This window comes from Cuculus canorus, chromosome 1, assembly GCF_017976375.1.
Source record: "Cuculus canorus isolate bCucCan1 chromosome 1, bCucCan1.pri, whole genome shotgun sequence".
In the NCBI taxonomy this organism is placed as follows: Eukaryota; Metazoa; Chordata; class Aves; order Cuculiformes; family Cuculidae; genus Cuculus; species Cuculus canorus.
Genome location: NC_071401.1, coordinates 201,051,284 through 201,066,890, shown reverse-complemented (window position 1 = coordinate 201,066,890; position 15,607 = coordinate 201,051,284). Strand labels below are relative to the sequence as shown.

Here is a 15,607-nt window from a genome sequence, read left to right as displayed (position 1 = left end):
CACAGTCACTATTATAAAAGTCTATCCTAGAGACACCTTATGTCTCACATTCATGAACGTCACACAAAAACACCAGAGGAAAAATAACAGTGCACTTTGAGCTGAGCCTCCAGATGTGGCAGGCACTTGTAAATGCTGCCTTCCATATGGCACAAGTAGAGAGCTGAAGATCTGGTCATTTGGTGGCCTCTTGATCATGTTTTCAAGACTACAGGCAAAACTGATAACAGATACAAAGTCATACCCTTGCAGACATCTCTACAGTTCTCAGGCTGTCAAACCAGATAGAATAGAATTTTATAAAAGCTACTAAAAAACCAAAAAGCCATAACTGAGAAAAAAGAAGTATCCTATGGGTCCAATTCTATATTTTATAAAACTGGTACAGAGAGGGTCAACATCAATTCCATATTTACAGCAAATCTAGCTATGTAATACAAAAATACAAAATTATAAATGGAGTGAAACTGATGCAATTGATTTTCATCACACAACTGAGAGGTGTGCAAAAAATAAACAAGAGCAGAAATAGAAAAAATATTATTACTGTTGGTATTGCTATTGTAGTCTTGGTCAGAGGTCTCGGAGCCCAATGCCCAATTATGACCGGCAAAGAAAGAAAGAAAACTGATCCCAGCTCAAGGTATTCATAATCCTTAAGAATAAATGTCACACAAATGGGATGGGGAAGCATGCAACAAGAAATGACAACTTCAGTATCTGCAAACAAACATGTTTGAAACGGTGCTAGCTGGTAAGTATACAGGGACCAAAAGTAATCACTTTCCACTCTTTCCATGTTAACAACTCCACAAAACCATTGCATGAAAGGCATTAGCAATGCTCTCCTCTGCAGGCTGATCCGCAGGGACATCAGACCAACTCTGAGAGCTTCCCAGAGAAGACAATACAGTCTCACACATTGACAGTGTCTGATTTGCAATGATGGTCCCTCTGAAGGTGGAAACAATCTTTCCCCTCTGAATCCACACGACGCCCGGCACAATGGAAACCTGATCAATGACTTCAGACCTAAACATGCAACTGCAGTTCCTGCTTGTGACCAGGGCCTGAGAACAATCTGTGACACTAGATTGTACCCTGGCCACCCACCGCAGCTGCCTAGAGTGGGAACTACGGCTGCTGCTCGCTGTTGCCTGTTACCGGAATCCAAAGTCTGGCAGCATTGGAGGGCAAATATGTTACTTGCTCTTCTTCTCTAACTTGCTTATTCTTCTCTTGAATGAAAGTCAAAGTAGCTTTGATTGTTTGAGGTCTGGTTAGGGAAACACCAACGTGGGCAAAAAAGAATGGGGATGCAATAGCATGGAGGCAGAAGAAGTGGTACCTCTCCTTTCTAGACCACTTGAGCTGGACAATGCTGACAACATCCTATATCATAGAATCAGAGGATGGTTTGGGTTGGATTGAAGATTATCTAGTCCAATCCCTGTGCTGTAGGCAGGGACACCCTGCATGAGATCAGATAGCTTGAAGTCCTGTCCAACCTGACATGGAACAATTCCAATGATGAGGCATCCACAGCTTCTCTGGGCAACCTGTACCAGCACCTCACCATCCCCAAATTTCTTCCTTATATCCAATCTAAACCTCCCCTCCTTCCATTTAAAACCACTGCCCATTGTCCTGTCCTGTCACTACAGGCCCTGGTAAAGTTTGTCCTCACCTTTCTTATAAGCCCCCATTAACTATTGAAAGGCTGCAACATGGTGTTCCCAAAGCCTTCTCTTCTCCAGACTGAACAACCCCAACTCTCTCAGCCTTTCCTTACAGGAGAGCCATTCCAGTCTCTGATCACTTTTGAGGCCTCCTCTGGACCTGCTCCAACAGGTCCATGTCTTTCCTGTGCTGAGGACTCCAGAGCTTGACGCAGTATTCCAGCTGGGGTCTCACCAGAGCGGAGTAGAGGGACAGAATCACCTTCCTCGATCTGCTGTCCATGCTTCTTTTGATGCAGCCCAGGATACGGTTGGTCTTGGCTGTGAGCACACATTGTCAGGTCATGTCCAGCTTTTCATTCACCAGTACCCCCAGGTTTTTTTCTGCAGGGCTGCTCTCAATCCATTCATGTCACACTCTGTACTGGTGCTGCGGATTGCCCTGGCCCAGGTGCAGGACCTTGCACTTGGTCTTGTTGAGTTTCATATAGTCCCACTTCTCCAGGCTGTCCAGGTCCCTTTAGACAGCATCCTGTCCCAGGCATGTCAACCACACCACTCAGCTTGGTGTCATCCACAAATTCATTGCAGGTGCACTTGATCCTACTGTCTTTATTACTGAAGAGGATATTAAATGGTTTTGGTCCTAGTGGGACCAGTGTCTCCCTTTGGGAGACATCATACATACATCTGTACACAGCTCATTGACTTCTGCAGGGAAAGACTTCCTTGGCTGGATTTCTAGTCAACAACACAAAAAAAAATAACTGCTTCTAATCTTTTCTTTTTCTTCCCATGTTTCCTCCCCCTGAGTTCCGAGTGAAAGACTGATGCGACTCACAAGGGAAACTGATTGCCCAGGAGAAAGACTGCAACCAATTCAACAAGTGCCACCCAAAGTCAAAAGAGACAACTTCTTCCTGGCTAATCATTCTGCTGCAGAAACATTAAATGACTTGTAAGGACAGCGGTTAAAATGCTTACAGACAGGAAGAGCGATTTTCAAGCAAACAGGCTGTCCTTTAAGTTCTCTGCTCATCTCTGTCATGAATGTAGCCTTTTCCCTACTTTTGTGTCTTTGTCATGGAAAAGCACTAGAAGTGCCGCTAAAGGGTATCTGAGCACGTGGTAGAGGAATGTCCTACTGATAATAAAGCAAACAACATGATGCTGTTCTTGTGGAGATTTCATAATGGCTCAGTTATTTCTTAGAATAAATGAAACCACAGTGTCTGATAGCCCAGCTCTTTGGAGGGAAGAAGGGTGCTATTGGAGCCAGGCTGAGTAAAGATCCACAGGACATCAGCCCTTGGCACCTTATCACAGCTTTTAGGGATGGGCTCCCTTACCAGAGATCAGCAGTAGTGTTTGGGAAATACTGTCAATGCCAATAAAGATCACTGTTACTACAGCAGTACCTAGCAGTATCATCACAGATGAAATTTATCCATTGGAACTACAACTCCCTCCTTTCTTCTCCCGAACTCAAGGGAAGAGGTTAATCCAGGCCTCAGAATTTGCTCCAGTAATACAAGCCTAGCTACTGAGAAATGCTGCTCTCTGCAGTGAGTGACGGCTGCTGTTTTGATAGTGCTGCTACATCTACTTAAAAACATTTTTTTAATCACAGTGCTGCTCAAATTAGTGTTTTTTTTTAAAAAAAAGTAATTTTCAACTCCTTTGTCTCACATTTAACTTATTTATTAAAGTTTTCAAGAAAGATGAGAGACAGATAGAGTGAATTCAACTATTGAGCTCAAGAAAAGAAGGTATAAAAAAGTGTGTGATTGAAACCTAATTATAAGCATTGACTGTAACAAAATCAGCCAGAAACTCTGTAAGATGCATCAGGACAATGACACAGCCCCAACATATGTTTTATTGCTGAACTGCACAGGTCGAAGGACTTCTCTTGAGTTCTCCATGTCCAGCCTGCTGCTCAAAGCATGGCCAACTAAATCATGATGCTTTGGACTGTGACCAGTCAAGTTTTGCATATTTCCAGGAATGGAGGTCCTGCAGCCCCTCTGAGCCCTTATCCCACTGTTCAACCACTCTAATGCTGAAACTGCTTTTCCTTGCATCATGTTGAAATTCGTCCCATGCCTCTTGTGCCTCTGAGAAGTGTCTGACTCCACCTTCTCTACATCATCCCATCAGGTAGTTGTGAACAACTAGGCTCTGCCTGGTTTATCTTCTTTCCCATTCTCTCAGCCTCTCTTCATGTGCCACTTCACATACATACTTCACCACTTACCTTCTTAAGTACTATAAGTCTTGGTGGTCCTCCACTGGACTCACTTCAGTATGTCCATGTCTTTCTTGCAAGGGGTAGGGGTGCCAAATGTGGACACAGAGGTGGTTGCAAAACGTTCCCCTGCCTCCTCTTGTTGCCAATGTACTTACAGAAGCTCTTTTCATTGCCTTTTGTCTCCTAGGTTAGCAATCTGTACCTCAGGACGAATCACAGCCTCTAAAGTAAAGGTACATTTTGCAACACAACCTTTTTTTTGGTAACTTAGGTATTTTCCCTACTCTATCAGATTCCAAAATAACAGAATCCGCTTCAGAATCTCAGGCCTAGCATTAGCTTTTTCTGTGTTGTGATCACAGAGTCCCAGGTACACACGTTCTTCTCGAAGCCAGAACACAGTGATCACTAAGAAAAACCATCCAGCACAGGATCCTCACACCAACTAAGAAATTTGCTCTCACAACAGAAGGACCACCATGGCTCTTATGAGAATCATACTCATCTCAGTCCCAGTATTATCTTCCCCCATTTCTCCCCAAGTCAGCCACCACTTAGTAAACTATTTATGGAACAGACACAGTCAGATGCAGTGCAAGCCTCAGAATTTTGATTGAAGAAGATCAGTTATGCTGTCATTATTTTTTCAAGATTTCTTTGCATTTCTGATATTTGGGAAAAAAAATAATTATCTTATAAGAACACTGAGATTCTAACCTTAGAGCCTGACGCCAGAAATCAGGATCATTGGCTTAAAATTAACACAAGCTGTCCCCATAGAAGCTATTTTTAACAAGTGAATGAAAGGGAATAAAAATAAGACTGCATATTTTAATAGACCTAGCACACGTCAGAAACTCTAATTCCCTTACACCCTCCCTAGCTAAGAATATGCTCCAATTACACATATGAAAGAAAGAGAAAAACACACCTTTTATTGCACCCACAATATTTTGGTCTAGTCCTTTCCGGTTGTCATTGAGCCCTCTTTTCCTTTTGCCGTTTGGTAAAGAGTTCGCCAAAGTCTTGTCATCAAAAAATGCACAGACCAGCTTCCTAAAGAGCAGACTTCCTGAGCGAGTATAGTTTGATAATATAGAGTCCAGCTGAGACTTCGGCATGAAGACATCAAAGCCTTCTGCAAGTTGCACTTCTGGCTACCAAAATAATATAAATGTTTTAATTAAAAGAGCATTCAAATACATTATTTTACTTCAATCATGCACCTGTGAGACTTTAAAATCACTTAATCAAATCATGAATCTTTTCCCAGCTCTTCAGTACCACAGCAGCCTACTTCACTGAAATCAAACCCCATCAGCGAATAAGCACCTTAAAAGGCAAATCAAATAATCATATTCATGTCTAGCCACTGTAATAGTTAACAATTACTGGCATTATTTCTAGGTGTACAGCTAACAAAAACAAAAGCGAGACTTTTCAATATTGGATCATAATGACAAACCAGAGGATCACCCCAGAGCAATACTCCTATGCAAAGCTTTCTGGACATTTATCTAACTATTTCATGGACTTGTTTCACTGCCACATGATGTGAACGAGTGTGCTGTGGGGCAGCCAGGTGTTTCCAAGAAGGAGAACTGGATGCCTACTGGCCTGTTCCACAGTTTCCCAAGAAGGCTTCCAGCACAGATAGGGCCCATATAAGTAGAAGTAGGTGATGAGTTTGAGGTTGCCCTTGAAGTCAGCACCTGCTGATCAGCCACTTCTCCCTCCTTTTCATATTCCCAAAACGCATCCTTAGAACAGGATAATGTTAGAGAGAGCTTGTTTCAGCACAAAAAAAATCAGTGGTAAATCACAGGGATTTACATGACTGCTAGAAAGCAAGATGGAGGGGAAAAAGAGGAAACAAAATCATCCTGTGTTTCACAAGACTCGTGTGTCATGTATGTTATTGGCCAAAGCAGACATAGGCCTTCAAGGAAGTCCCCTTACCACAAATATTTTTGCTGCCCTTATCTGTACCTATCAGAAACTACATGAGCAATATTTGCAGTATCTTTTTCTACTAGCGCACAATGCTTATGCAAAATGTCATAGTATCATAGTATAGTTAGGGTTGGAAGGAACCTTAAAGATCATCTAGTTCCAACCCCCCTGCCATGGGCAGGGACATCCCACTAAAGCAGGCTGCCCAAGGCCCCATCCAACCTGGCCTTGAACACCTCCAGGGATGGGGCATTCATAACCAACCTGGGCAACCTGTGCCAGTGTCTCAGCACTCCCACGGTGAAGAAATTCTTTCCTAATGTCCAGTCTAAATCTGCCCCTCTCCAGTTTATACCCATTCCCCATGGTCCTATCCCCACAAGCGTTTACGAATAGCCCCTCTCCAGCTTTCCTGTAGGCCCCTTTCAGGTAATGGAAGGTTGCTATAAGATCTCCTCTGAGCCTTCTCTTCTCCAGGCTGAACAATCCCAACTCTCTCAGCCTGTCCTTGTAGGGAAGGTGCTCCAGCTCTCTGATCATCTTTGTAGCCCTGTATGGAATAACCACGCATCTAGAATGAATGAAGAGGAGGACCACAAAGACCCCTGTGAGGACAGGCTGAGAGAGTTGGGCATGTTTAACCTGGAGAAAAGAAGGCTTCTGGGAGACCTTATAGCAGCCTTCCAGTTCTTAAAGGGGGCTACAGGAAGATGAGGAAGGAACCTTTACCAAGGAGTGCAGTGATAGGACGAGGGGGAATGGTTTGCAGCTTAAAGAGAGGCGATTTAGTTTAGATATTGGAAAGAAATTTTTTACTGTGAGGGTGGTGAGGCACTGGCACAGGTTGCCCAGAGAAGTTGTGGATGCTCCATTCCTGGAGGTGTTCAAGGCCAGGCTGGATGGGATGAGGCTTTGAGCAACCTGATCCAGTGGAAGGTGTTCCTGCCTGTGGCAGGGGTTTGGAACTAGATGATCTTTAAGGTCCCTTACGACTCAAATCATTCTATGATTCTATGATTTTAAGTTACTTCACGAATAAAATTTTAAGATATTACCTGGAAGTTGGCAAGGAGGAAAAAACATCACTAGTTACGATGTGAGAAAATAAGCTAACATTACAGCCTTGCTCCTAATATCTTGCTCTTTTTTTTTCCTTCTGTAAGAAAATACATCCACCAGTGATGGTGCGTTTTCAAAGATGTTTACAGAGCAAGAGCAAATGTCATCTCCCATCAAATCACCTGCAAACATCTTGAGTCTAGACAGAAGAAAGGGCTGCCATTCTCAGAATGATTTGGCTGCGTAACTCTTTTCCCATGGATTTTTAAAAATCAGTATCAAGAGAGTTACAGCAAACAGTATATTTTCAAAGCATACACTATCACTGGATATGCATGTGTATTGTGTGATAAAACTGAAGATTACAATCATTTGAGAAGCCAGGATGAAGAATCTTAAAATATGCAGATAGTAATAAAAAAAATATTTAAAAAGCACATAAGTTTCTCAGCTTATTCTGGATGAAAAGTTGTTTTTTTACCTTGTGAACTTTCAAAATGCTGGATCCAGCAAAACAGTCAGTAACTCTATTTGACATTTGACAATCTTCTGATGTAGGTGGGTTTTTAATATGTTACTTCTAAACTTTCTTGTGACAAGAAAAGATTTTCGAGACTAAATAAATGTGGTCCAAGTTTACAACTTGGGAAAAATTCTACCTCATGTTAATCAAAAACCAGAATGTAGTTGTCATGGTGATGAAGGATTCCTGTCCTATTCTGTTACTTGGGTCTTGGGTCTTATGACAGCAATCTAAGATGACCTCGATGATACAACATGCCTAGGGCAGGCAAATCATCTTCACTAGTACAGCTGCAAAATATATTCCGAACCTTACCAGTGCACCAGCATGGCGAAGTCAGTATTATTTTAGGTTTGACTATTTTATTCTCAATATAGGAAACCATTTGTATATCAGCAAAATAATTCAAAGGCAAAATGCTGATTTATTCTTGCTTTCCCTTAGTAGGAAACTATTTCTCAATCAAAGACAATCAGTACCTAATTGAACTTTATGATCACTTTGAATATGATTTCTCAAAAGGAAACACATTTGTTAGTAGATAATGATCATGGTATAAGGAATTAGTGGGTAAACTATTTGTGTACAATACAATAAATAAGACTTGAATGCCAAAGGCTTTTGCTGTGCTAAAATTAACAGGCAGTGAATTAGATTTAATAATAGACATTTGAGTAGGTTGTACTACATAGATTAGAAATGATTAAGTTATAAATGAAATATTGTAACAGTAAAATGAACACAAGAAAGTTTAGGAATAACAGATCATCACAATGTAAAAAGCAGCTTCTCCAATTCATGGACCAGATTAAGAGTTGGTCTCACAAAGACTTTTCCCATCTCCCTGAGCAGCAATATTTCATCTCAGCAAAACTGAACTCATCACACTGGTTCCTGTAGCCCCAATTTTATACAGATTAAATTGAGATTTTTCTTAAAGTTCAATAAACATTGGCAAAATAACAGTGGTGACAGTTCTGGCGTATGACACAGCACACACTACAGACAACTCGTGCAATATTCTCATGGGAACATTCATTTATGTTGCTGTGTAAAATGCCTTTCAGTTCTTTCACATGCTCAGACACGCTGGTTGTGAGTGCGCTAGAGAGGCTTATGAATAAATAGAAAAAGATAATACTGCCATTCATTTTCAAATAAGTGACTTTCTTCAGTCTTCTCAAAATGTTTAAGGTCACATTTTCCTTTCGCTATCATCTATTTTCATAACTCAACTGTTTTCTTTCCAAAGACAAAACAAAATCAACTTGTTTGTCTCATAGTTCAGGCTCTTCAAATCTGGTCAAGCAACTACTGTGGCAAGTGGGGGCCAAAGCATGGGAGGGCAAAGGAGGACCTGATTTATGAGCTGCATATTTTCTTTTCTCTTTTGTCTTAGTTCAAATTGGCACCTACAAAGAATTGTGTCCAGTGATGGAACACATTCATAAAGCTAAATTAAATTCCATTGCAAGTACAAAACTGTTTTCAAAACCGTGTTTCAAGCTGAAAGGAGTGCCACAAGCAAAGAAAAATTATAAGCACAAATTATGTATTGGAGACAAATTACCAGTTGTTCTCCAAACCATCCCCTCAAACGTTATTAAGAATAATACTACAAAAGGAAAACCTCTGAAAAAGCATCAAACTAGTTGCTCTGTATCACTACACTGACTCTGTGGCAGGAGACTGCAATCTAATTAGTGGTGTGGCTTGCATCTATATAACTGAATTATCGTGACTGCTCTTTTTTATTATGACTTCCCACTTCTGGAAAGGTAGAACATTATCTGCTGCATTGTTTTCATTTACGCTTATTGATACTGAACTTAATTATGTTTTTCTAGCTCATAGTACTTAGGAAATTGGAAACTGCCTGCTCAAAATTAAAAATATATTAGAGAAATTAATGATCAGTTTACTTATCAGTGAACTGGTTCGGATGACATTTATTTGGTCATTAAAAAAAGGCCAATCGGCCACCAGCTACATGAAATTTCTATCAAAGCATACATGTCACATGAATCAAGAAAATTGCAATTTTACATGCAACATATTTTTAGAATGGCAAATTTCGTCCCCTCACACTAACATCATCAACAGCACCAACGCTCTTATCCAGCAACCGCAGCCATGAAGACCAAACGACTCAATTCAGCAAACACTGAGGTATGAACTTTATAGAGGTGAGGAGTCCCCTGAAGCCAGTGGGACAAGCCAGGCATGAAACACAGCACATAAATGCATCTTGGCAGGATAAGGGCATACGTGTGGACTACATGCGCTTGTCAGCAAGTGACAGGGTTGTGAATACTTTATACACACAGCACTTTTCACGGCTCCTGATCTCACAGAGGCTCTTGGCAACAGGATAGATGAAGAACAAGTTTCCACTGCAAGCTCAAACAACAGGCAGCCTTGAACTCAAGGGAGAACTACATGCTCATAGAAGATGAAAAACAAACCCCAAACCTTTGTAATCAGCACTGCCCCATCTAACCTTACCGTCTCCATTCAACCCAACCCATTTGTTTGTTTATTGTCACAAGAAGAGGGAACACAGGCTGACTTCTCCTGAACGAGTTAGTGCTCTGGAATCCCACAATCCCATTTATTAAAATATTAACTTACATCTGATGAAGCCGATTCAAGGACAATTCCGAATCCTGAAACAGGGGTTTCTAGTTTTAGGGGTGGTTCAACTGCTTGCAGACTTGATCGTTCTGAGTTTGCTGATAGCTTCTTTTCATTCTCTGTAGCGTTGGGTTTCTTATTCATGGTAATTGGTTCAATAGTTTTGAGGGGTGGTTTTTTCTTTTTATTTCTCTTTCTTGATATTGTTGACTTCTGCGTACAAATCAGAGGAACAGGAGGCTGCTGTCTGTTTTGAGTCCCAACTGAAGAAAAGAAAGTAATGAATTAAATTTATAGACAAAGGCACACATATGACCACAAAGACGCACCATTAAACTAACGACACACTGAAGTCATTTTCTGGGTAAGCGGTAAGGTTTTCAAGACTGTTTGTGCATCTGAAACAGTTTCTATCACCTTTGCATAATTTTCCAATCTGTACAATGGGGATAATGACACTGACCTCTACTATGAGGTTTTTCAAGACATACTAATGAATAGTGGTTTAGGAAAATTAGGAATAGGCGGCTCTTTTTCCTAGTGACCACTGGATGGTTGGTGACATGAAGGACTTAAGCAATGATTCATTTGTATGCCATCTTGAATGACTGAGAATTTCATTGTCCTTGAGCATCTTTTCTTGATAAAGTAAGATAATGCAAGTGCTAATGAAATTATAGTTATTTTTATGAATGCAGTTACCACGTTAATTAGCTCAGCAAGAACATTTCAAGTACCATTATGTCAAGAATGAGTGAAAACAATATTCAACAGTTTAATTTCTGGGAAAAAAGTAGCACAAAGTTGCATCAGATTATTTTGCTCATACACAGAAGCTTACAGTTCATTTGTTACAGCCCAAACCTAAAAGACTATTTTTTTGTTTATCAATATTTTGCATTTTCCAATATCTACAATAACTGGTATAAAGCACCGATCTTGAATCTATATCAATGTGACTGAGTCCTCCAGCAGAACATTATACAGACACAATTATTTGTCTGCACCAATCAGTAAGATCAAGATCAAAACAAAAAAACCCAAATGTGTTACATTTTTGTTTTGCCACATGCAAATCAAACTTATTCAAGCTACAAGTGAACTACACATAGCTCTCATCTACAAAGTCTGAGTAAAAAAAAAAAACCCAAATCTTATAATACTGTTTATTAAATTATTTCTGGGGTATTTAATTTCTGGCAAAGATTTACAAGACTGTAATTTGTAGTTTATCATCTAGACAGAAGGGTGTTTGAATACTAAAATAAGTTATGACACCTTCACTTATATGTTTGTATCCCAGTTTTTTTTCTTTTAGCAACAAAAATGCCAAACAATTTTTCTTCTCTGCAAACCCATCATTTCATGCCTACCAGAAAATCTGAACTATTCCCAGTGAATCAAGAGATTTATTAATTAACAACGTACTTATCTGCAGATACATAAATAAGAAATGTTCCTGCTGTTGAGGAGCTAGCTCTTCTGCCAAAAACCCCAGTTCTGTACCTCTCACCCATGTTAAATCATGTACATAATTTCAATGAAATCAGTGCAACGGAGTAAAGAATTCCCTATACCAGCAAAGACTGTAAAATTGTGCTCCTCTGTAAATTGGTAATTTTTTTAAAAGCATTTTTCTGTGTATGAACTGATATTACAAAGCCTATCCGATCCTTCCTGTCACTCACTAAAGCATGATACGCTGCGGAGACAAGGAGTTTAGTCAGCCCTTCACCCACATTTCAGTTAATTACTCAACACTCCCTTTTTTACAGAAGTGTCATCCAGCCACTCTAAGAAAAAAGTCCTCCATGGCTCCACTCCCCATCACTCATGATGGATGGACAACTCAACTGACAAGATCTCCAATGTCTCCCAACTCCTCATTAATATTAACACTTTTTCTTATGAAGCACAGAGGCTGCAGCTTCATGGCAGCCTATCATCACCTACCAAACTCCCATCTGCCATGGTCTCGTTAACCTTGCTGGCCTTAGTGCCCTTCTGGCTCTGCATTGTGCTGTTTCAGCTCCTAATCTAGCAGATAACCAGCCCTGATAGTTTTTCCCACTGAACGGATCATTGCTGGTTCAGCCTGGTAAACCAGCCTGACAAAGGGTGGAGGCCACAACCTGCAGCAGCTAGCTCAGCTGAGGCTGTCACAGAGCTGTGACTTGAAAGATCTTCAAGTGAAGTGTTATGCAATGACTTTGAGTGGCCTTCCGATATTTTTTTACCCCCAAGACTTGTGAACCGGTAAGCAGGTAACAAGTGGAGTAGTGTTTTGCACCTCTGAATGAACACACTGTGAAAACAACGTGAGAGTAGTTATGGCATATTGGCATATGGCACTCAGCTCCCATTACTAGTGTATCTAATCACATTAGATTTTTTTTTTAAAGATCGGAGAAGTAAAAATTACATTTCCAAGAAATATGTGAAAATTTTGACTTTGAACAATATGTCAAGAGAGCATGAAACATTTCAGGTTCTCCTGAGTCTCCACACAGACTTCTGTCTTACGAGGCCATTCCTCCTAATGAGAAGATCATAGAATAGTTTGGGTTGGAAGGCACCTCCAAAGATCATCTAGTCCAACCCTCTTTTAATGAACAGGGCCATCTTGAACTAGACGTTTGTCATGGATCTGCATGTATGGGACTGGTCATTGTACCTGCTTGACTCTGCATCAATTTTCGCATGGTCCTGAGCTCTTGAAGAATAGCCTGGAGGGTTGACTGGCAGTTACACGTACAGCAGTTTGGTCCAACCGATGAATTCACCATTGGGATTTCTCCTGAGAGGAACAAAACAGGGGACAGATGATGTAACCCACATAGTAACACCTAAACAACAATTACCAACAAGCATTTGAAACTATTACCAATATACCTGACCATGAAATTAGATCCAAAGCAAGAAAGCAAACAATTTTCAACATGGTCTCTTTTAAGAAGAAGGGGCCACTGGCTTTTATCCAATTACTAGTATGTGCAATTATATACAGTAGGGGATGCAATGTTACATGGGCTAGAGAAGCCTGCTCAGAGCGTGAATACAATGCACTCTTCACAGCAGGGCTCTCTATTGTCAGGCTAGTTCATCTCGAATAACAATAGCACCAAACCTCATTATAAACATACTCACTTTATCACACATAATAAAAAAAGCCCATCTCCTGGAACAGTCTTACAAAGAATGAAGACAGTCTGCGAAATAAAGGTTTACACTGCACATTAAATGAGGGCCGAAGAATTTTTGAACTGTTTGAAAGTTACATGCAATTCTTTCCCTTTTTAAGAACTGAGAATGAAAATAAAATACCTTATTCAGAGGGAAAAAAAAAAAACAAGATGGAAAAGAACCACCAGCAAGGAAAGCCTTCACATCTGCTCTTCTGTTTGCTAGGGTGGGACTGTTTTCTACGGCATGTTTTCCAGCACTGTGACCTATAAGATGGGCTTTCCATAGTTCCTCTTTGAAAATTAATATCATAGTTGAACAGATCATTCTTTTCTAGTAATTATTACTAGCATTTAACTGAATTAACATTTAGTTCCAGCCCTCTGCAGTGCTTTTGTTACTGCCTTGCTTTACAGAAGTTTTGCACTGGAGGTCTTGAATTAGTACAGGCTGTAACAAACGGCTGAGAGATCTCAGGCTTTACCTGGCCAGTCGTACCCTGTGCTTCAGTTTAAAAGAACTGTATCCCTAGCTGTAACTCTGCAAATAAAAATCACTAAATTCAAAAAGATGCCGAGCAGCCTCTGCTTGAAACTGAGGCCAGATAGGATGCACCCTCCCTTCATTTCAAAACGTGCTTACAGTCATCTAAATTGATGGCTATTTTACTGCTCATCAAAGCATGTAAAAGGAGGAATAATCATCTTATGAAGATAGGTACAAATAGATCTAAGAAAAAACATCCCACTTCATGTCTATGTGGTGGACTTCAGAGTGTATTTCCCTCTTCTTTTTCCATAGCCTGACAGTTATCAGGTGCCCTTTAATCATTACGTAGAAAAAGTGAGCATAAGCGACTCATTTAATCTTTGCTCATAAATACTCATGTATTTCATTATTACTTTTGCTTTCTTCTGAGGCCAAAACAGTTTACCAATACCTTTTAAGGTTTGGTTTGCATTCTTTCATCAGAGCTCCCCATATGTCAGACCCACATAGATCCCCTGACTTCAATCCTCATTTGAAATGGCTGAAAATCTGGCCACCACTAAATTGCTCCCACCCTTTCTTAGTTCTTCCACTGCATCCCTCCATCCTCAAAACTCACTCCCTTACTTGTCCTCTACCTACTTCCACTTAGTCCTTCAGCTCTGAAGCAACATCTATCACGCTTGAGTAAACTCGTGGTCATTCTCCCAAAAGTGAGTTACTTGTGAAGCTAAACTGATGCGTCACAGATTGCTGACATCTTCTGGGTGCTGCTCTCCTCTTTTCCTGAGACATTGAGACTGTCCACACTACTGCAAGTACAAATTTTGGTATTTTAAAACATTATCCATGGATAGAAACTGTAAATATTGCATTAAGATAAACAGACTAATTTAAGAATCTCCACAAATCTAGCAAATATGAATGTGATAGTTCCACTGGTTTCTTCAGCTGTAACTACAACAACTGTTTAAAAGTAAAACGTGATCTGGAAAACAGGCTGAGTCTCAAATTAAAACAAAGAACAGGTTACTGACTCAGCAGGACTCTGCCTAGTTTGATCTCACCCTTCCTTTGTACACTGTCTATTCAGACTGCAAGTTCCTTGGGGCATGGATGGGATTTTATCTTTTCAATGGACCACAAAGTATTCAGCCCATTGTTACAGGTACAGAGGGGAAAAATTGTCTTTAGCTTTGCAGCAGATTACTCAGAATCCCTCAACTTGGCTCCAGCCGTACCCTTTAACTATTTATTAAAGGTAGACTTTTAAGTATATGGGGTTCAAGGCTACCTATAATTTAATAGCATCAGCACAACTCCATACCCGTCAGTAAGACAAGCAGGTAGCCCAGAAAGGGAGTCCCAGGAAATTAGGAAAGTTTCATTAATAAAAGACAAGTACATAGCAAGAATATCCTTCCACCAGTGCTTTCTCAGTTCTTTTAGACTAATAAGCTCCTTGGGATAAGGCTCTCTTGATCAGAATCCAACGTTCCAGCGGACCTCTGGAAACAATGTCTGAAGGACTGTGGTGGGAGATGGGGCTGGTGGGTTTTGTTTCCTTCTCAACAAAGACTCAATGTTGTGGTGAATTGCATGTGAAAACTCAGACAAACTGTATCAGTAAATACCTGTACATCTTTCCTGTTGCAATATAACATGTTCCTAAAGAAAGTACACAGGCTCCTGATGGAAAATCAAAGGGTCTATTTTCCTATTGAGGCGCGGGGGATTTACATTATAATCCCCATTAGCACTGATAGAAATTACCCATGTAAATCCACCATAGGTACTGGAAATGGGAAAAGAGATCACCAATATTTCAAATCAAAG

At 40.4% G+C, this 15,607-nt stretch overlaps 1 protein-coding gene across 3 annotated transcripts in view; it reads right to left on the bottom strand.

Moving 5' to 3' along the window:
• Positions 1-15,607, bottom strand: part of BEND7 (BEN domain containing 7) — a 46,975-nt gene that overhangs the window by 14,622 nt on the left and 16,746 nt on the right. For all 3 annotated transcript variants that reach the window (XM_054085181.1, XM_054085165.1, XM_009568775.2), the window contains 3 exons: positions 12,774-12,896; positions 10,097-10,362; positions 4,862-5,087 (listed from right to left, as the gene is read on the bottom strand). In XM_054085181.1, the coding sequence (XP_053941156.1) occupies positions 4,862-5,087; positions 10,097-10,362; positions 12,774-12,896 (615 nt within the window). The remainder of the gene's footprint in view (positions 1-4,861; positions 5,088-10,096; positions 10,363-12,773; positions 12,897-15,607) is intronic.